Source organism: Notothenia rossii (genome assembly GCF_949606895.1).
Source record: "Notothenia rossii genome assembly, chromosome: 6".
Classification (NCBI taxonomy): Eukaryota; Metazoa; Chordata; class Actinopteri; order Perciformes; family Nototheniidae; genus Notothenia; species Notothenia rossii.
Window position 1 is genome coordinate 23,655,066 of NC_136909.1, and position 21,241 is coordinate 23,676,306.

Sequence of the window (21,241 nt, forward strand, 5' to 3'; positions counted from 1 at the left end):
CTTGTGTGGCTAAGTACTTTTGTGGGGTTTTTGATTGTTGGTTGGACAAAGCATTATCTTTGTCACTATATTTCAGACAAAATAAGTTAAAACAATAATTATTTATTAAACAATAATGCCAAAAATCATTGGTTGACTGATTCAAAAAAAACATGAGTTACACAAAAAAAGAAAATCAAACCGATACATTTCAAGCTTTTTATGTAACTTACCTGGTAATCCAGCCTTGACATGACACCAAAATAAAGTCTCAGAATGATTCAATTGGACTTTGTTTTACATCAAACTCAAATTTGACATGGAAGAGAAGTTCATCTAAAGTAAAAATAGAACACAATGGACATTTAATCATTTGACATGACAACATCATGTGGCCCATTTAAAAGCTGCAGAACAGCTTCTGTATGCAGACTTTGTGATGAGAAAGTTAAATATTTTACTAAAGCAAAAGTATACTAGAATCAGCATCAATTAAAGCACCAAAAACAAAATTATTATTATATGATTATTATATTTTGCATTAAAAATGTAAACCTTTAAAGTTACTACAGCTGTCAGACAAATGTAGGAAAGTAAAAAGTACAATAATTGCCTCTGAATTCCACAGACCCTGCATTTTCCATCAAGCTACATTCAGAAGTGACAAAAATATAAATATATTTTGAAATCAAGCAATTAAAAAACAATCATTGATTAAAACTACCACAGACTGAATATACATTTATTTGTTGTAAATTCACAGAGGGACAGGAGACAGATACTAGAGGATTTCAGAAGAAGTAGATCTGTTCGTATACTGTGAAATTTCCAGCGTATACAGGCGTGTCGTTGTAAATCAGAGACGAGGCCTCTTCCTCAGGATTGTCGAACTGATGTAAACTTCTCCTTCCTAAACAAAGCAGAAGTGAGATGCATGTGAATAGATTGCAATAATAGATTAATAATCTCAATGGGGAAATTGTATAAAGGCAGATAAACAAGTGTTCAATGTAATATTTGCATTAGCATCTTTAACTTTTTGGTATATACTACAAAAACAGATTATACATTTTGTACCGTTATTCTGTTCAAGAATTCTGTTAACTCGGCTATTTTAACATGTTTTATCGGTGTTTATGTTATTACATTTTACCATTAAATTCCTTTCTGATTACATTTTCCTTTAACTATTTAAAGGGAGAGGGCTTTTTATTTTTGTGTCTTCCCCACCAAAGAGCAATTTTCTAACACTTTCCAAACACAAGGGCTGACTAGGACAAATCCATGATAATGTTGCTTTTGCCAATTTACTTTAACACGTTTACAGTTCAATAAAATATAAGCTATCTTTTCAACACAAAGGTTGGCTGATTAGATTGTCATTTTTGTGGCTTATATTGCAACATCTATGGAGATCGGAAAATGTAATCGAACATGTTTTATTGTAATGGTCTATAACCCACAATCATAGTTCATTCCTGATGAAATGTACAAATATTATTATTATTACCTTCATTGACGAAAAACTGTGCGAGCAGGGAAGATAACTGGACAGCGTGAGCAGAGTGAGGAAAGTTACGCTTTCTTTCCCACTGAAAACGATTCACCTCTGGGTGCCACTGGACTCCATAGAAGGGATATTTTCTCCCTGGTATGAAGGAAAAAAGACAAGTTACAACTCTGTTACAGTGCAATGAGGATACGTTCGTGAGATATTTGTTAAAATATGAATGTAACCTTCTATGGTTGAAACAAAGTGGACTTGGTTTTCAGCAACATTTGTAGACAGAAGGGAGAAAAAACTGCGCAGCGGCTCGTTCTCCTGAAAGTTCTGAAAGAACAATTGTCTTATCAGTTTTGATTTTATGTATTATTTTTCATCAGAATTGTAATGCTCCGTATTTTATACAATACTCTATGTTTTAAAGTAACGAAAATATGTGCTTTATTGCAATGCTCTGACACTCTCTATTTGAACAATGAAGTGTTTCTAGCTATCTTAAGGGCCAACAGATATGCCTGGGTACCTGAACATAATTACTCATATTTCTGTACACTTTGTTCAGCCTTATTGTACTGGATGATTTGGCCTATGGTTTGCTGTGTAGTGATTCAATTAAAGAGACATTTATTTAGAAATATGCACCATATAAGCTTAATATCAGAGGAAATCTAAAGCACATCATTAATTCAATTACAACACACCATTTGCTACATTGTGCACCTGAGTTTGGGTCTTTGGGATTTATTCCAGCCTTTAATAAACCACACAGTTTATGAAGAAAAAACTCGTATAGCAATCTTTAGTAAATCTGCAGATTGTTAATATAATGTCTTTACTGCAAGTCACATTAAGTTCCTGTTGAGTCAAAAGTGTCAGACCTGGGTAACAGAACCCTTTTTGGACCCTCATTTTATGAAGTTGAAATGATTGGAGGATAGTTTCTATGTTTTTTTAAGCACAATAACAAAAAACCCAGGGGAAGTGAAACATTATAACATGTCACCAGATCTGTTGTACCTTTACTGATAGTCCATAGTGGTGAAAATTGCCAGTGAGAGGTTCTTCGGTCAAAGCCTGCATGAGCTTTTGGGGGAAACCCTCAAACATCTTACTAGAGTTGGCCTCTGCAGGGAGAAATATACTTTAGAAAAGCAGGGTTTCATCAAACAAGAACATTATTATTAGACAAAAACATTTAACTTGTATTTTTAACTTGCTTCCACTGACACCAAGTGGTACGATTGAGTACATGCAGAAAATGTTCTCCAGAAAATAGATCCAAAGAAATGCAGAAAGCTCTAACCTGAGGTCAGGTTGAGGGGCAGCGCTACGTTCTCAGCCGTGGTTTTTTCCAGCAGACATTTACCAGCCACCAGCACAGTCAGGAGCTGCAAGCCCATGCACGTGCCCCAGATGGGGAAGAAGTCCCCATTATCATTGGCCTGCAATAAACACAGTGAGAGTTTACTTTTTTGTTCAATAAACTGAATCTTGATCAGGCTGTGGCAGAAAAGCACATTTCCTGCATCCCCATTTTCATGTAAAGGTGAAATAATGATAAACTCTATTGGCATAGCTCCTTTCATTGAATGCAGCACAAATGAAAAATAATGCCGTACAAACCTTGAGAGCGAGTCTGTAAAAAATCTTGGCCACCCTGGCATAGTCAGATTTCTCCAAATCCACTGCCCCCCCGATGAAAACCAAGCTAAACAGACATCACAGAGTTAGTCAGTGACAGAAATGCTCTGTCACCCAGTTAGTTTGTTTAAGATGTAAATGTTATTGCATTTTCCTTTTATATATATATATATATATATATATATATATATATATATATATATATAAAAAATGGAGCTCACCCATTTATCTTCCTGAAAATCGATTCATAATCAGCGGTGGTAAGAGTCAATCTGCGGAAGTAAAAAATACTCCCATTATTTGTGTGTTTTGACACCACGAATGTCAAAAGTGGAAGTTCACTTATCTTTTTCCTCAAAAGCAGCAAATCAACAGTGACATAAAAGTATACAACAGCAAGTTAACAAATAATGTAAATGACTGTTCCAAACATAAGATACGTTTTTTTCTTTTTTTAAATACACCATCCTTAAATAACTCAACTTGAGTCTTTTAGTATAGTCCAAAAACACCATGTTCTTATTTTTATTCAGATTGGATTGATGTATTTTTTCTTTTAGGTATAGTGAATTTTAATAGGTCAAATTTCTTGGATTATGTCCATGATTACCAGTTTTTACTTCCTGCTTTCAATAGATAGTATATCAAATCTTCCAGTCATATAGATTGGTATGATGGTGTATATTTATGACTAACACCAGTTTAAAAAGGACTAAACCTACCTAATAGGCATCACTCTGCTGCCTCCAGACTCTATGTATTTCACATATGAGGAAGGTATGTAGGTCTTCCCGAAGGGTTTCATGGCTTCATCTGAAATCATCTGAGTCAAAATACCTGTGGGACAAAAACACTAACTGTGACAATTTCCAATTCATCTTGAATATTTGTATTGCTTTTCTTTATTTCTAGTGGCACATTTCACTCACCGATCACAGGTCTGTCGTTTGAAGCCTCTTGGTTGAGTTTAGTTGGCCGAGCTATGCTGTAGCAGAAGCAGCATGCAAAAAGCAGCCACGCAAAAGTTGAAAATCCTGTGCTGGACATGCTTTCTCCTGAGTTTGAATAGCCAAAACTTAATTCAAGATATGAGGCTGTATGAGTGTGTCGATGTGTAAAATAATGCAGCTTATATGTGTGGAGTTAGAAGAGGATATAGTCAGTATAAGGAAGTAAGGAATGCCCAGATTTACATGTGACAACTCCTACACTGCACATGCCGGTCAGGCAAGTTCCCTGCTGATGGACACATTATTATTCTGCTGACAGCATGGACTTTTGGTAAACTTTTTATCAATCTTTTGTCGTGGGAAACCAAACCAGCTGTATTAGTCAGAGGAGGGTTTTGCAATGAAGTTCTTAGACATTTCATGTCAGTGTTTTAGAAAGCATTCCTCGGTTCAAACAGCAAACTAGAAAAATAGGGCTGTCAAACAGGTTTCATTCTGAAAATGAGAGCAGGCTTTCTATTTATAGGATTTTAAATGCAGGAGCTAACCAAGAGGAGTGCCCAGTCTCTGAGTCCAAGTTTTGAACATACGGTTCCGGCATTTTTTTTTTTAAACCTGCTTTACTTTTGGATAGCATGCTGTGTGGGATACAAACGGACCTCTCTGATGCAATAATAAAAAAAGATACTGCAACAGAACATATTTCAACACAGATTGGGTAACAGGAGACACATTTCTTATATCAAGTTAGCATCATAAACCACCAATGCAGACTGTGAGATGTGGTTCAAATCTAATATAGAACAAAAGAGTTTGAAACATGAGAGCTTTTTGGATAAATGGAAGTGCACAGCTGTCTTATTCTAAAATTATTTTGGGAGCAAAATGTGTGTTTTAGATGTGTATGTTCTGTCTAACTATAGGTCAAATAGGGTAAGGGTAAGCGGAATACCTTCAATCGGCAGAAATGTGCGTTAAAGTTCACTCATGAGCCTTTTTGTGTGGGTGCTAGTATAAAGAAATGTTAAAATCAGTCCAAACCATGGAATGGAGGCTAGATGACGCACTCTGCAAAGTGTGATACTGCCTGATACAGTAGAGACCTGGGAGCCCCAAATCACTGAGGTCAGTTGACTTTGGCAATTGGATTTTACACCAGTACAGTGTAAGATAGACAGACTCTTCATTATGAGCTTATGTTTTGACAATGTTTTGTGAAGAACATAAGGCTTGGTTTATATTAAACATTTTTGAAGTTATATTATATCCACAGGTGCTTATTCCTAAATAACGTTTTTGTGATTGAAAGTACTACAAACTACCTGATTTACAGAAAAACTGGTGCCAAGAAATGTTATTCCAGTATAGTACTGGTGGTTACAGTATAAGGTCCCTGCATATAATGCCAAAGTGAGTCTTTTGTATAATTAAATGAAAACTTTGATGTGAAAGGAAGATGGAAGATGCACAGAGGGAGATTGTTGGCGTGAGGCTGGTCAACAGTAACTTTGGGGAATTCCAGAAATGTGCATAACTTCTCATTTTTGTGTTATCTTTTACTCCAGTTTCCTCTCATACGTACAAAAAGATGCTCCAAGATTGGACACTCTCACTTCACAATGTAATTGGTTTAATGATTATAAAAGAAGAATGACAGATGCAACATGCTTGTTAGGATGTAATTTTTTGTTGTGCTGCTTCTTTCCTTGTATTTGCTTAGAACAGTTGAAAAGAGAATAATACAAGTTGGTCGCCAGTCTGTCTCAAGTTTATCAGACTGAACCAACAGAGGGAGACAACCTCGCACTAATGTTACAAATTCACAGTTGTAACCTTTGACAAATGATATAAAACAAATATTGAGGCTCACTAAACCACAGTATTCAATTATCATAGTTTAAAATATGAGTGAAAAATCTTTAATACTATTTTTAGCAATGATGCACACTATTTGGTTATCTGGAGTCACATAAAAAGTTGAGGTTATACGTGTGTATGGTTAATATTCTAGTTCACATTTTAGCTACATTAACTATTGTAGGTTTAACATAGCCATTAATACTTGATTTGGTCCTTAAAGTCACAAAAGCCAAAACATTTGAACTTTCCTGACATTCATAGGAGCAGCAATTTCCATCTTCAAAAGGTAAACAAATAAAACTCCAAACATTTCAGTCGTCCTCTGCAAACAAAACACATAACAATAACTTCAATATTTTTGTTAAATACTGTATTTTGAATTGAAGGTTTAAAAGATCTTTGGCACACTTTAAGCCTGTCTCTCCACAATCCCACCGATATGCATTCTTTTTAATTTCAAACATTCCCAAATAACAATGAAAACACATACTTAGTATAAAATAGTAGTCAACTTGAATCTGTTGTAGGTGTATTGTTTAGGCTCTAGGGCAACTGTATATCATTTGAGTACTACATATGCATAGGCATATTCTTAAGTATATAGTAAGCCCACACAACAAAAGCCAAACAGAAAATGTCCTAATGCAGTAGGAATGTGCAGTATGAATACTCTTTGGCACACAATGCATTGTACAAGGCAGAATAACGCTCTACTCACAGCTGCAACAAACTTAAATCATAATTGATTGCTTGTAAGACAGCCCCATACAAATCTTGGAAAACATAAGAAGAAGTAAATCCTAAGGAACTCACCCCTGAGCCTTTCTATTTCCTGACAGACATCTTTACACACCGCAGCCAGCAACTCTTCCTTTGGCTTCAGTCCATCCAGAAATACTAAAAAAAGAAAAACGGATAAATGTTTTAATCCTTTAAATGTCCTATGTTTGAGGTCTCAAAACACACTAAGTACCCTAATGCTCCAGATGAATTCAAGTTTTGATCTGATTAGAAACAAACTTTATTCATGACATCTTTGACTCACATATTCCAGACACCATGCTCTCCATCTGCAGACGGTTCTTCAGGTACATTGGCCACACGTATCCATCAAAGTATCCTGGAGGATCAGGAGGTGTGTACACCCTTGAACTGTCAATCAAAGACAACAAGAGAGGTCAAAACAGGAAGACACGACGTTTCTCAAATATTAAACAATTAAATGAAAGTGAAACTATATCCATGAAAACAGGTAAACCAAGAAATAATGTGTATTGATTATAACATCACACACCTTCGTCTCCTTTTGCAGATATCGTAAGGAACTTCCATGAAGTATTTTTTGTAAATTAGCTCATTCAGAGGCCTGAAAACACAAACAAAAACATGTCAGAGTTAACCTATTACGATTTAGAAAAATACCATATCTCTAATATAAAAAGGGATATGTTGTCAGATCAGTTATCAAATGTAGTACTTATTATAGCTATACCATTTTTGTTGATTTTCAGAGATACCTCTTTCAAAGCAATGCTAGATTGGATTTTGATAGATTCAGCTGATTAGCAATTTGAATTTATAAATGTAAAGCCCAATGTCACACTGCATTTGATCTCAATATCAAGTTGCTTCGTTCTTTTTAGGAAAAAAATACAAAAAAAGATGGTGTAAATGATAACAGTCATAAACACAGTATTTTCAGGAAAGCCTTCTTTATGTACCTGTGGTTAAAAATTAGGAAGCCCTCCACGATGAGCACATAAACCTCCTCTTCCTCCTCTTCCCCTGCTGATACTGTGGTGTGTTCAGGGCCTCGCTGCCGCAGGAAAGCCACGGGGTCTTTTTGCCAAGACTCCACCTCTCTCATCATGGTGTCCATGTGAATAGCATCAAGCACTGTGATAGAATACAAGATAACAAAAGGATTTACTTTGCTGACTGCCGAGTACTCTTAATGACTACTCTATATAATTAAGACATCAAATACACATTTAAGTAATGTATTGGTAACATTTCAATCATTCTCTGATTAGATTATTGAGCTTGACTTTGTTTTAATTAATTTAATGTGATATTCTAATAATTTTTAACATTTGGTTATTATTTCATGAAACTTACCAACCATTCGCACATTTAACAACATCCCCAGGTAGATAAAACTCCCAAACAAATCACCAAAGACCTCAGGGTCTTAACAAACAGTTAAATAAAGTCTCCTTACTGTCATATTGCTTAAACCCATTGATGTCCACTGGTACCACAGAATCATCCTGAAAATAAAAAACGTCTACTGTGATCTCTCGAACTCTCACTTTTGCAAGTGCAAAACTTAATGATATGATTTAAAGAATTATACCTTAAAATATTCATCCTGTGCAATGAGACAGCTGTTGGGTACCTGCTTGTATAGACTCTTAGAAAGAGTAGACTTACCTCCATTAGTCACCCTGAAAGAAAAACAGTACAAATTGAAATGGTTTATTTCTTAATTTAACTTAGTTGCATTAAAAACACAAAAAATCTAACCTTGAAATAATAATAATGCAAAAGAAACTAAAGAATTGATGCACACTTTTTGCATGACATCTGTTGAAATGCATGCAACTAATTAACATATCTGTGTGTCACAATGTACTTAATTGTGCTGAATTAAAATGCAAGAAAAGCTATATTATAGACTTTATAAAAGAGTATTCCCTTAAAGAAAAACATTTTCTATTCTTACAATGAATCATTGTCAGATATAACAGATAGATGGACATTTTGATTTCTCTTTTTTACTATCAGAATGGTTACACGTGTTGCTTTTTCTCTGAAAAATAACCACCTCTTATCAGTCTTATCTGCCACAAGGTTGTCACATGTTATTGATCTGATGAGTCCCTGCTGCCCCCCACTGGATGTATGTTAACAGGTAATTTAATCATAGGAGGCTAATGCAAGAACTGTGGTCCAGTCTCCCTCTATTTCCCACTCATCACAATAAACCAACAAACATTTCATGATCGATTAATAACAATCTCAAACGGAGAGGGTTAATACACCAACACATTTAACGGCTTACTTACCCACCAACTCCCAAAACGAGTGTCTTCATTTCAGCCTGCTGGGGGTGCTCGCTGCAAAGTTTTTAATATAAAAGATACTAGAAAAAGCTAATTAATGTACAGTTCATGTGCAAACTTAACTTGTGGCCAGGCATGTAGTGGCTACATCAACTCTGTACCCTCAGGCTTTTCCGCCTTAGAACGCTCATGATTGGCTGATGACGCTATTACGTCACCAAAGACCCACCCATTGAGAAAAAAAAGACAAACATTGAGAATACAGAAAGAATCAATAATCAGTGTTACAACATTACAACAGATGTCTATTAATTAAAGAAAATATACACAAAAAAACTAATTGAATATGCGTTTAAAATTGTTATTACTTCAAGAACATAACAAATACATTTAATAAATGCATCTTACCTAAAAACAAAGGAGATGAAAACACACTTTAAATATCGTTAAACATTATACATAATAACATCTTAATTGATTGAAATGAGGTTAAGTAATATACAAATCAAATTAGAAATATTCTATACAAAAAGGGAGGTTATGTAAACTACTTATAATGATAGTTATATTAAGAATACATTCATTATGCACATTTTTTTTGATTAAATGATAAGTAACAGCTATGTTTGAATAAAATACAATGTTTAGGGTTTTCAACTGAAATATTATCAAAATATCTCAAATGTAAAACACAAATTAGGTTAGAATAAATGAAATAGCTTTGCGCATGCGCATCCGAACTTTTCCGGCTAGCCTGTAGTGCTGCTGCACTTCCTCATTGGCAGCAAAGTGTTACCACTCCTGCGTCGTTTGAGCCTGAAATAAACACACTGCAGCTTTAGTTTTATTTAATCTTCGAGCCCTGCAAATGTCGAAGCCTCCTCCAAAGCCGGCCAAGCCAGGTAAGGCTCAGACTAAGAACATTTGTTGTTTAAATTAAGGTAAAAACTTGAGCTCTGTCTCTTGCGAGCACTACACACCTTGTTGGCGAAGTGAGCTTAATGGGCGGACGGTGAAGTGAGATCGGCTGATTTCTGTCATTTCTTTCTTTCAAACATGCTTCACAAAGTGGAAGAATAGCTCATAAACTATGATTAATTAGAATATCAATTATTTGCGACTGTGCCAGGAATGCAGTTAAGTTAAGGTGCCTTCAGTGTTGGTGGACGGGGATCGAGCTCTCAGCAGAGCAGGCCTGCCTTTGGTGACTTCCCTATTTCCATCACTCATGCAGGGACAGTGGCATCATTCATTAAGGTCGGAGGTTAGGAAGTGAGGATGAGTCTACTTGCTCAAAGAGATCATTCTTACTCCCTGCAACAGCTGTTTCTGACTCTATCCAAGAGATAAGGAGAAGTGTCTATTACTCACCCAAAAAAGTTATGTGAAGTCATAATGGCACCCGGCATGTCGTTTTTGTAAATACTTTTAGAAATGTGATTAAATAACATTAACTATGTGAAACCCCGTAGATTATGTGCAGCAAGTGTTTTCACTAGTAATACACATATGCAGTATAAAATACATTTTGTTGTCATTGTATTGGGTGCTGTCTTGTCCAAATCCAAACATATGAGATTTAACTTCTACTCCATAGGAAAACTAGTACATATGCATGACGTTTTTTAATTTGCAAACGTAATGAGTATAGATTTTGATGCAGGGATGATGCATTAAACCACATTAGTAATAGCTGAAATAATTGGCAGCTGAGTCTATTGTTTTCTCGATACACCTTGTGCATCAGGTAATGGCAGGTAGTGAAAGAAGCACAAACAAAATAAAGAAATGTTCACATCTGAAGTAAGCACAAGATGTCTCAAAGTAATTTAGGAATATAAGTATATCTTTAATCATTAATATAGGCATGCTTTATATAAGGGTATAAGAAAAATATCCATACAGTACCTTATCATAATTGAATGGTTTGTGATACTGTATCAATTCTCTGTATTGATTTTTTATTAATAGTAAAGATGCAGGGGTTAACTTGGACTACACTTTATTTCATTTGCAACAATATGCGCCCTCTCAAATTATATATTGTATAAATAATATGATGTCTTCATTTGACTGGGACTGTGACAATTGTAAATGCAGATCTCACTGTTCTGATTGCATAACAATTGTGTTTTAGTCAGATTTTATGCACAAAATGGGTTTGTCATTATGCTGATAGTTTTTCTTAAATTTGATCTCTGAATTCCGTAATATCTTCTTGCTTTGAATGATCTAAAATCCTAACCCCTGTATCATCATACAAATAATATAGCCAGATTCCATCCAATACACAGCCTTCTTTGAAGTCACACAGGGGATGAGCACAGGCCCGTTTCAGCAGACATCTGTTCATTGTGTGTGTTTGGCCTGCGCTTCCGTGGCCCTGTGAAAACAGAACACAAAACTCAACCGTTATTATCTTTCATACTCTTCATGTTTATTCATGAGGCAGATGACAGATGGCTGCTGTGCTGCAGGGGAGGCTTCAGTCATATTTGAGGCAAAGTCAGTGCCTCGCACAGCCACAACAGGTACAGTCCAGACAATGAACGTGAATGGTTGAGGAATCACTCCTTTGTTTTACAAGACCGTTACCCTCTTGCAGTAAACATTAATGCAATGTTGTGGTGGTGCAGTGTTCTTTTAGAGAACTCCTGGTTTTAACCTCAATGCTGGTTGATTTCTGTCCTGTACAAATTAATCTTGCCAAGCTTCAGACTTCAGGTATTTTTCTGTCTTGCTCATGGATCTTTAAAAAAAAGGATTACATTTAAAAAACAGTTCACTGGGAACTGTAAAGATATTGAACTCTACTGACTAACTTGTTTTAGTGGTGCACAGCCACAAACACATTAAACAATGTACTCTGACTAACAGGACCAGGCTTGTGTGAGTACATTTTGTGCTCCCTTCTTTTTCTTAAAAAAAAGTACTTTATATGAGGAACATGTTTCAGTCTTTGTGTTGAAAGGGCTGTGTGTATACTCTGCTGGGGTAAAATGGTATTGTTTCTGCATTTTAGACTCTTGGAGTTGTATTTTTAGAGGCTTTGATGGTTAGTTTTTTGGGTTGGGCTTCGAAAAGGAATGGAGAATCACCACCAAGATCAGACATGTTCTTCAGGGGGGCAAGACTACAGCTGTTGCGTTTGCTTTTGCAATGAAATAACACAGCTGGAAATCATGAAAAACCCACAGGCAAATCAGATATTCGGACAGTGTTTTGCTCACTCTGAAGACAGTTTTTCTTCCTTTTATTATTTTAAGCCAGAATGATTTCTTCTATTTGCTGGAGGCTTTAAAAAGCAGAGAGTGTGGGCTAGTAGGCACAGGCTTTGTGTGTTTTAAGCGACGTGACGGGGCCTGCAGAGCGGCGTGCTGACGGTGTTGAACAGAGCGAGGCTTGTACAGCCGCTCTCAGAGACACTGGGACAGTGTACGAGCTGAAAGACATCCTGAGGAACGGCAGAGGGGAATACAACAGTCCAACATTCATTATGTGTCCAGAATAATCAAATGCATTTGAAATATTACCTGTACATATGTGAGCAGCTCTCTATGGACCAACAGCATCTTTACTACACTTAGTTCTGGGTGCTTGTCTATTTATTTGTTTGGGAAACTACAGAAACCATTTTTGAAACAGTTAAAATTAAAAAAACAGATGTAGCAGTAAAACTATTTATTATATTACATATTTTTTGTATCGAACCTTTCCTAAAGTTACAAGGTACTACACAATTAGCAATAACAATAAAAGCAACAAGAATGTCAAACTTAATAAAAAATGCAATGTTCAGATGATACAGGATCTATTTAAATCACATTAGAACATATCAAAGTATAAATATACAATAGAATAAAAATAGACTAAAGCACATCATTTCATTATAATGCAGGTAATATGCTGCCTTCTTCCCTGGTTGGTAAAAGACACATCTTTTAAACTGAGTGATTATCTACAAATCAGAAGAATAACATCCCATTTGCATAACATTAAGGCTGGGTATCTGAAAACACTTTGGCTTTCAGTTTACTCAGCTCATTAGTCTGTTTAGTAAACTGTTTGTGCTTTAAAAAACATGCTTTTCTATTTATTTGTTAGTTTTCTTTGACATGGAAACTACAGATATATGTTTTTATACAGTTAGAAGTAAAGAAACAGATGTATTGGTAATACTATTTATTTCATTAGGTTGTACACCAGCTCATAAGTCTGTGTATGTAACAACACACTGCAACTAACTTCAGGCATTGCTCAGTCCCAGAAGCCAACAGTTGGAAGAATTACACAAATATATATATAGGTTAATGTAAAACATGGCACTGCTTTTTTAATATCTATTGTAGCTCTATGAACTGGTTCACCTGTTGGTTCAGGCTACAGTCTCTCTGGTAGCATTGAGCAACAGAGCTAACACCAGGCTGCACAGCGAGCCTCACACACCCAGAGGATAGCAGCTGCCTGAGGGTTGCACACACTCGTAACAGCAACATTTACACTGAAAATACTGAAATGTTGACTTTAATGAAATGTATTATGTCAACAGATTTCCCCAAACTGTATTAGGTTAGATGAAAGCAATAATATTAAGTTGAACCTACTATTTTGTATGTAAACTTAATATTATTGCTTTCAACTAACCTAATAAAGTTAGGTGAAATCTGTTGATATATTATATTTAATTAATTACATTTTTTCAGTGTATCTGTCGCTACACTGACTGCATTTCCACTGTGAATTCCTGTAAGCTGCATCAGAGTAGCTGCTTAAAGAGCTGACATTATGAGCGATGTGCAGGTTGCATTACTCAGGCAGGGCTTCTTGCATTTGACTCTGGAGTGAGGTGATTGATGATGTTGGCACTGTGATTTGTTTCACTTTTATGAGAGTAATTTACCAGATTGAAGCTGCAGTCTGCAGTGAAACTACACTGGTTAGTCTTTCAACTTACTGTCTGTATTTTTATTGTCAAGTAAAATGTGCTCTGTTCACCACTGCTATACATACAGGTCTGAATATGTAATCTAACATGAAATCTGTGTTTTCTCTTCTCTAGGCCAAGTCAAGGTGTTCCGAGCTTTGTTCACCTTTGACCCCAGAACGGTAAGAGCTTTTTATTTGTCATGATGGATTCTTTTTCTATAATTTGAAGATTGTTGAAGGCCATTGTTGAATATATTTTTACAGGCTATTTTCATTATTAATGTGATGAATTTAGACGTCATAGTTTTTAATGTCCAGATTCTGTAAGAAGGACATTTAATTCACAAATGTTGGTTCTGCACCCCTGTTGCAATTTTCTGGTTAACTATAAATGTAATAAAGAAAAGCAGAATTTGACATGTAGGCTATAACATTTGTAATTTTAATTGTGTATACAGATTGGTTTTGCAAAAGATGATTTAAGTCCGTCTTAAACATCACTTCAAGGCTGAAATATTATTGGACAAACCCATGACATGAGATATGCTGTTGTAAACTTAATGAAACCTACCTGATTTTACGAAATAATGAAATGGATAAGAGAAGTTAAAGGAGGAAATAATATTTTGTTAAACAATAATTGAAATAAATAGTGAAAATATTTTTCCTCAGTGACGTTGAAAACGTATGTAGTATGTATTAGCTTATTTGTCCATTAAGCATTCCAAAACTTAAGGATATTTAATAACCCATCAAATATGACACAAATAATAAGCAAATCACATACATTTGAGATTACCCAGTGAATGACTGAAGTCATCATAGGTACGATTAATTTTCAACGTACCTATCATTACCCAAAATCTTCTCCAGGAACAGTTATAGGTTAAACCACTTTGAAATGTTGCCGTTACGATTGTTTTACTTGTGGACATGAAACTGTGTCTGGTTCGTTTTTGAGAAATATTGTGTTGTTTTTCTTCCAGCCAGATGAGCTGTTTTTTGAAGAAGGAGATTTCTTGTACATCTCTGACACAGTGAGTAAACCTCAAACTGCTGCCATCTTCCTCTTAAGTTCAGATGTCCCGTTCAGTCTGAATCTGATTCTGCACTTCTTCTTCCTCTTTCTCAGCGTCGCACTCTGTTCATTTTGTGTCTACCTTTTGTGTTTCCATTCCATGTGCACTTTTCTCTTCCTTTTTAATTTCACTGTTATGTTACATGTTGCTTTGTCCTGTACGTCCCTAGTTATTCGCATCTGGGACTTCTGTTTTTAAAAATAAATAAAGACTTCTGCATTACTATCTTCTCCAGAGTGACAGTAATTGGTGGAAGGGGACATGCAGAGGAAGGACAGGACTGATTCCAAGTAACTATGGTGAGTACAGAATATGGTCACTATTTGTCACCTATCAGTACATCTTGATAATGCACTAATGGTGTGTTTATATTTTATTTATTTAGTGGCTGAGCAGGCAGAGTCCATTGACAATCCAATGCACGAAGCAGCCAAACGAGGTGCGACCACGACCTACAGATCTGAACCTTTCAACGTGTTTTTTATTTAATTATTTGTTGTGAGATACCAAGATAATTCCTTCTTTCTGGAGAAAATGAACACAACACCTTGGTGAACTCTTTTCTGTTTATGCTGAAGACATGTATACCGTTTGCATTCTTAGTACCCTGCTTCATTCAACCCTGACTGTACTTTGTTTTTGTTTATGCACATATTTGTGTTTAAACAGGCAATCTGAGCTGGCTGAGGGAATGTGTGGAGAACAAGGTTGGAATCAACGGGCTGGACAAAGCTGGAAACACTGCCCTCTACTGGGCGTGCCATGGAGGGCATAAAGGTAAAATACTTTGTTATTAAAATATGTTGAGATTTTCTTTATGATACAGACTTTGCATCGTCAGAAATAAAAAAACTTCCTCTAATGAACACTGCATATTCATATTGTGTCCAGTAATCTGATTAGGCAGTGCCTGAATGTGATTTCATAAATGTTTTATTGTGACACACTTCTGTCAAGAAAAACAGGAACTAGGTCTATGAAAGTGTTCCAGTTTATTTGTGTTGCTCCATTGTTAACCAGTTCATCCTCAGTCCGACACTCAGTTATTTTTCTGCTTTTCTTATCAGATGTAGTGGAGGTGTTGCTAAGCCAGCCCAACATTGAGCTCAACCAGCAGGTAACGTAGGCATACAAATAAATGTACTAAGGGGTCAAAAACATGATATGCTGTTGACTTGATTTCCCAGCCAATGTATTTTCCGGTGATGTGAGTGCTTTGTATTTCAGAATAAACTTGGGGACACCCCTCTGCACGCTGCAGCCTGGAAGGGTTATTCTGACATTGTGGAAATGTTGCTAAACAAGGGTGAGTATCTGGCCTTTTTTTTTTACCTGGACGGGTCTCTTATTTAGTTTTATTTAAAAGCAACTGGCTTGCTGTAATCTTCTTTATTTGATTGGATATTGAAGCAGGGAAAGGTGTGTGTGTGTGTGTGTGTGTGTGTGTGTGTGTGTGTGTGTGTGTGTGTGTGTGTGTGTGTGTGTGTGTGTGTGTGTGTGTGTGTGTGTGTGTGTGTGTGTGTGTGTGTGTGTGTGTGTGTGTGTGTGTGTGTGTGTGTGTGTGTGTGTGTGTGTGTGTGTGTGTGTGTGTGTGTGGATAGATTTATGTGTCTTTCTGATTTCAGTTTCCAGTCTTTTATTCAGTGCGAGTATGTTTGTTTCAGATCCGAGCACAGATATCAGGAACAATGAGAATAAACTCGCTCTGGAAATGGCCACCAACGCAATGTGTGCTTCACTTCTCAAAAGGAAGCAGGGAAGCAGTAAGTACCACCAGGAGGCGCCCTCACACATGCAGTATCATCAGGACAGGCCACTCACAGGAGAAACCCCTAGAAAATTATATGATTATTCACTGAACTGGGGGTAACCGTGGAAACCGATCCATCAGAAACAAGCTCAGACAATCATAAAGATCAGCAGTCAGTTAATATACTGTTTAAGACAAGGGTGGGGAACCTTTTTCCTCTCGAGGGCCATTTCAATTTTTTCAACATCCTCCGAGGGCCGTACAAATTATTGACCTCTGCTTAAAAAAACTAAAATCACAGCCCATTCATTTCGCCTTTCTTTCATGCTGTGCAAAGAAAAAGCAACCTCTTAATCCAGATATCTTACCATGACTCGCGCATGCATGCCCGTGCACGGTTTGGCATGACCACCACAACAGAAAGATATGGAGACAAGATGTGTGCAAATGTATTTAGTTTCATATCCATGTGGACATGATTTAAGTGGGGGGGGGGGGTACCTCACACCCTCTAGGGGGGTCCGGGGGGCATGCTCCCCGGGAAGATTTGTTTTTAAATATTGAAGTTAAAAGCATCAATCTGGTGCACTTTGAGAGCAACAGATCTATGGATACATCTCTCAACATCCATATGAAACAGAACTGTCAGCAGATTTTCTTTTTCTTTATGGATATTTTACAAATCACTCCCCTTTCAAACTGCAGGGAAAATCCAATGCAAACTTCTTTATTAATAACAACTTTGTTTTACTGTCATACAGTATTTTATACCTGTTTACTTTATTGTCTTATTTGTTTATAATGATCATATCAATAATAATAATAATACATTACATTTATAAAGCGCTTTTCCTGGTGCTCAAAGCGCTTACAAGCAAGTAAAACAAGATAACAACAGATAAATAAAGATAAAATAAATAAAGATGATGATAAAGATGTGACTTTACCTCACTGGTTGGAGAAAAAGCTTCTTATATTCGTTAGCATAGCTAGCTAACCAGATGCTAATAACAACAAAGTTATTGACTGTATGATCAGTATGACAGATGAACAGATCGCCACTGGGCTTTCAACTAAAGACACAGCCACGCAAAAACTGCGGCATGTGTACGGCTCCTTATGGGTACTGCAATTTCTCAAGTGCCTGAGCGGCGTTCTGGCTTTCTGGTGCTCTCTGTCAAAACTGCTCCCCTGTCAGACACGTTAGGCTCGTGTTGTGTTCAAGGACCCTAATCTTGGCCAGGAAAAACAGGCACTCGCTTTTTTTATTTTTTTGCGGTCTATATTTCTTCAATTTTTTTCTTTTTCTGCGTGTGTTTATAAATTACCTCGAGGGCCGTACCAAATGGTCTCGCGGGGCCGTATACGGCCCGGAGGCCGGAGGTTCCCCACCCCTGGTTTAAGACATGAGCAGTAACTGGTCTGAAATGGATTTGGCAGGTTTTGGGATTCATTAAGCTTGAATTGTACCATTTCCCTCTTCACGGTAGAGCTGTAGTAGTACACACTTTATTTCATGCAGTTTGTTTGAAAGAAAATAGTTCCCACTTGAAACTGCTATGAACAAAGTCTGTTGATGATATGCATTAAACGGTTCAGGTTTCCTGGAAAGAGACTTTGCTGTTGAGTTTGAGCGAAATTATATTTGTCAAGTAGAGCAACACTTGATTTTGCCGTGTATGGCTTTATTATTTGTATTCAAATGTTCTATACATATTGCAATAATATCGTTATCGTGAATCATTTTTGCCATGATAATCGTGTAGTGATAATCTATGGTGACAGCCCTATAAGAAACACAATTTGCAAAAGATCCAAGAGACATTTGCTGTGTAATACCTGAAGGTGCAGAAGTTTAACAGCACTAAAATATTTAAATGTTTCTCTTGTTTCAGACCCCGCCCGCACACACAGCAACGCTGAAGAGTATTTGGACGACGAGGACTCGGACTGAGCCGGTGCTGCTCAACATCATCACTGTCTTCCACTGTGTTGCGGGCATGGAGCTCAAATAGTTTTATAACGGACCTAAAATGGATTTGCTGCTCTGTCTCTAACTGTAACTCCATCTTAGTTCTATTATTTTGTGCTAACACCTCAGTTCTCGCCCATTTTGTATCCATCAGTGTGAATTTCCAAACATTGATACCTTTACAGTTTTCCACCTGTTGGGGGTTTGTCCACTGGACTGATGGGAGAATATATGTTGTAGTGCAGGGATCGCAACTCTAAGACACACATTCCAAACATACAGATTGTGTTTAACCCACTGGCATTAAAGTGTCTGTGCAGATTAAAGGATTGATCTGGTTTCTAATGCTCCGTTTAAATTACAGCTAACCACCAAATCACCCAACAGAAACATGTTATCTCTTTCAGCTCTATCACAACTACTCACAATTAACATCTCTTTATGTACATCTGGGAGGCAATGCAACATTTAAATGTAACCTTAATATTTTCCTTTGAAATGTGACATGCTGACCTGATGATACATTTATTGTGTTATCTTGTTTAAGATGTCAACAATGTGTAACAGGGGAAATGTTTCTATAAACCGTCTAAAATGGCAGCAATCTTCCTCCTTCAAAAGTTACTGTCTCTAATGTATGTATTTTTCTCTGTGTTATTACACTTGCTATTACCACTGCTATTTAAGATCAGGTCTGTGTAATTACAATCATTTGCAAAACTTTTTTTTTTTCCAATCTTTTGATGGGGTGATTTTCATTCTGGGAGCACATTTCTGGTTTTATTGCTGCTTTCCAACAAATGTTATATATTAAAGTGCCTTTAAATATGTGTACCATAGTAAGTGTGTCTGGTCTGCATCAATGTGAACACGCCTTTGTCCTGTGAGGTTATGAATTTCTTAAGATGATTTTGTTCTAGATTTCTATCTACTCTGTTTTCAATCTACAATAAAAATATTTGTATCTAACATGTTTTTAATTGAGCAGGCATTTGTTTTTTTTTAAAGTCTACAAATGGAAAAAAGCAGAAGTTGTCCGTCATAAGAATCTTAAATTGAAATGCTGCATCAGGATTTAGATTTACAGAGCCATACTGGAGATTATATACTTTAAGCTTCTCACATCAAGCCAAATTCCTGTCATTACTAACTGTAAGTATGCAAACAAATTCTTTACGTTTAAAGTAATACCATACTCTGTGTAGAAATGTAGACAATATACATTTTTTTCAAAGAGTTCCTTTATTACAAAGTCAGCATGTTGATGTTCCAAAAAAAGACAGAAAAGGCAGAATGTTGATGTGAAGACAGAAATACAGCAAGTCTTCATGAGAGATTCAGGTACGCTACATCACTGCCAGTCCAAGGGGAAACAAACAAAAGCAGAGAAAGCCTCTGAAACTATTTCCTTTCCTCAACATTTCTTCCTCACTTATCCCAGGGATGGCTCAAAACTGTATAAAAATGGAAGCAACATGGTATTTATCAAGAAAAGGAAATGCCCCCTACACTATTTCTGCCTTTCAGGTCATTTCTAATGATATATAAAAAAAGTACAGATATTTATCTTCAGTCAGCATCCATCGAGGGAACAAGAAATCTGTCCTTATATAAAATCCTATTTTTGAAATATGTCTAAAGCGCAGTAAGCCTGAATGCATGTCTGAGGGCATCAGCACCGCCCAGTATAAGGGTGAGAGCGGGGTACCATCTTTAAAACAAGCTGCCCTCAGAGACACTGAGCAGCAAACAGCAGGGACATGGTGTCTGAGCTGGACTGTGTTATTCCCCTTGGGGTTTTAATTGTTAGTATCAAATATCAAGATACATGCCTTGACTTTACAGTACAAAATAAATACACTACCCTTCAGCAACAATGCTCTTTCAGGTAGCAGAGGATATAAAGTCTGTTATTTGTGGCCGGGAGGTAGCAGCTCTGATTCAGTTATAGGCCTCCAGTTATACAGATTAGGCTCAGCATACTGAACCAGACACACACACACAAATTAATGACATACAGATCAAACAGATAGTCAAACAAAAAAAGGCAGCATTAAGTTTCACTTTTAGTGAAACACTGAAAGACATATGTCTGTATGATCCAACAAACAAAAACTGCTGATGAATTAAAGCAGAAATGGCCATTTTGTGGAATACGCTTAATTTGCTTTGTGGCGGTATGAGGTTGATAACACTCAAATATGTTTCCGTTAATTATAAGACACGTGCACCTCCAATGCACGTACAAAAAAACAAAGTTTAACCTTTTTTTAAAGAAGGTTATGTGTTTGTATCCGGACAATTTTTTGTCTGGGAGTAATTGAATCACATTAGGTAGTAAAAAGATAAAAGGATGAATTACAGGCCATAGTTTCTCCGTTTCCAGTCTTCATGTAATTTCACAGCAAGAAAGTGCATAAGCGTATTTCCCAAAATGTTGAACCATCTCTTTAATTTGTTAGAGGTGCAGGAATATCAAACCAAAAAACTAATTTGTGTAATGAAAACCTTAATT

The 21,241-nt window shown here is 36.5% G+C and overlaps 3 protein-coding genes across 4 annotated transcripts; 1 reads left to right on the forward strand and 2 right to left on the reverse strand.

The window, feature by feature from the left end:
- Positions 1-86: 86 nt before the first annotated feature.
- LOC307042733 (gamma-glutamyl hydrolase) lies at positions 87-4,749 on the reverse strand. The gene is made up of 9 exons (XM_079686797.1): positions 4,054-4,749; positions 3,847-3,961; positions 3,346-3,396; positions 3,107-3,191; positions 2,787-2,925; positions 2,501-2,607; positions 1,717-1,810; positions 1,490-1,627; positions 87-889 (listed from the first exon to the last, which is right to left on the reverse strand). The coding sequence occupies exons 1-9, from the start codon at positions 4,169-4,171 to the stop codon at positions 771-773; spliced, it is 966 nt and encodes a 321-aa protein (XP_079542923.1). The 5' UTR covers positions 4,172-4,749; the 3' UTR covers positions 87-770.
- Positions 4,750-5,687: 938 nt separating this feature from the next.
- On the reverse strand, positions 5,688-9,272 carry nmrk1 (nicotinamide riboside kinase 1). The gene is made up of 8 exons (XM_079690438.1): positions 9,003-9,272; positions 8,291-8,381; positions 8,156-8,204; positions 7,656-7,830; positions 7,229-7,300; positions 6,980-7,086; positions 6,748-6,831; positions 5,688-6,256 (listed from the first exon to the last, which is right to left on the reverse strand). The coding sequence occupies exons 1-8, from the start codon at positions 9,029-9,031 to the stop codon at positions 6,246-6,248; spliced, it is 618 nt and encodes a 205-aa protein (XP_079546564.1). The 5' UTR covers positions 9,032-9,272; the 3' UTR covers positions 5,688-6,245.
- Positions 9,273-9,741: 469 nt separating this feature from the next.
- On the forward strand, positions 9,742-19,695 carry ostf1 (osteoclast stimulating factor 1). 2 transcript variants are annotated; one of them, XM_079687400.1, is made up of 10 exons: positions 9,742-9,901; positions 14,059-14,105; positions 14,912-14,962; positions 15,240-15,303; positions 15,390-15,443; positions 15,674-15,781; positions 16,072-16,121; positions 16,232-16,310; positions 16,669-16,767; positions 18,650-19,695. In XM_079687400.1, the coding sequence occupies exons 1-10, from the start codon at positions 9,868-9,870 to the stop codon at positions 18,706-18,708; spliced, it is 645 nt and encodes a 214-aa protein (XP_079543526.1). In that variant the 5' UTR covers positions 9,742-9,867; the 3' UTR covers positions 18,709-19,695. The 2 variants fall into 2 exon arrangements, with proteins under 2 accessions (XP_079543526.1, XP_079543527.1); XM_079687401.1 differs by having other exon boundaries at positions 9,791-9,901; positions 15,215-15,303.
- The last annotated feature ends 1,546 nt before the right edge of the window (positions 19,696-21,241 follow it).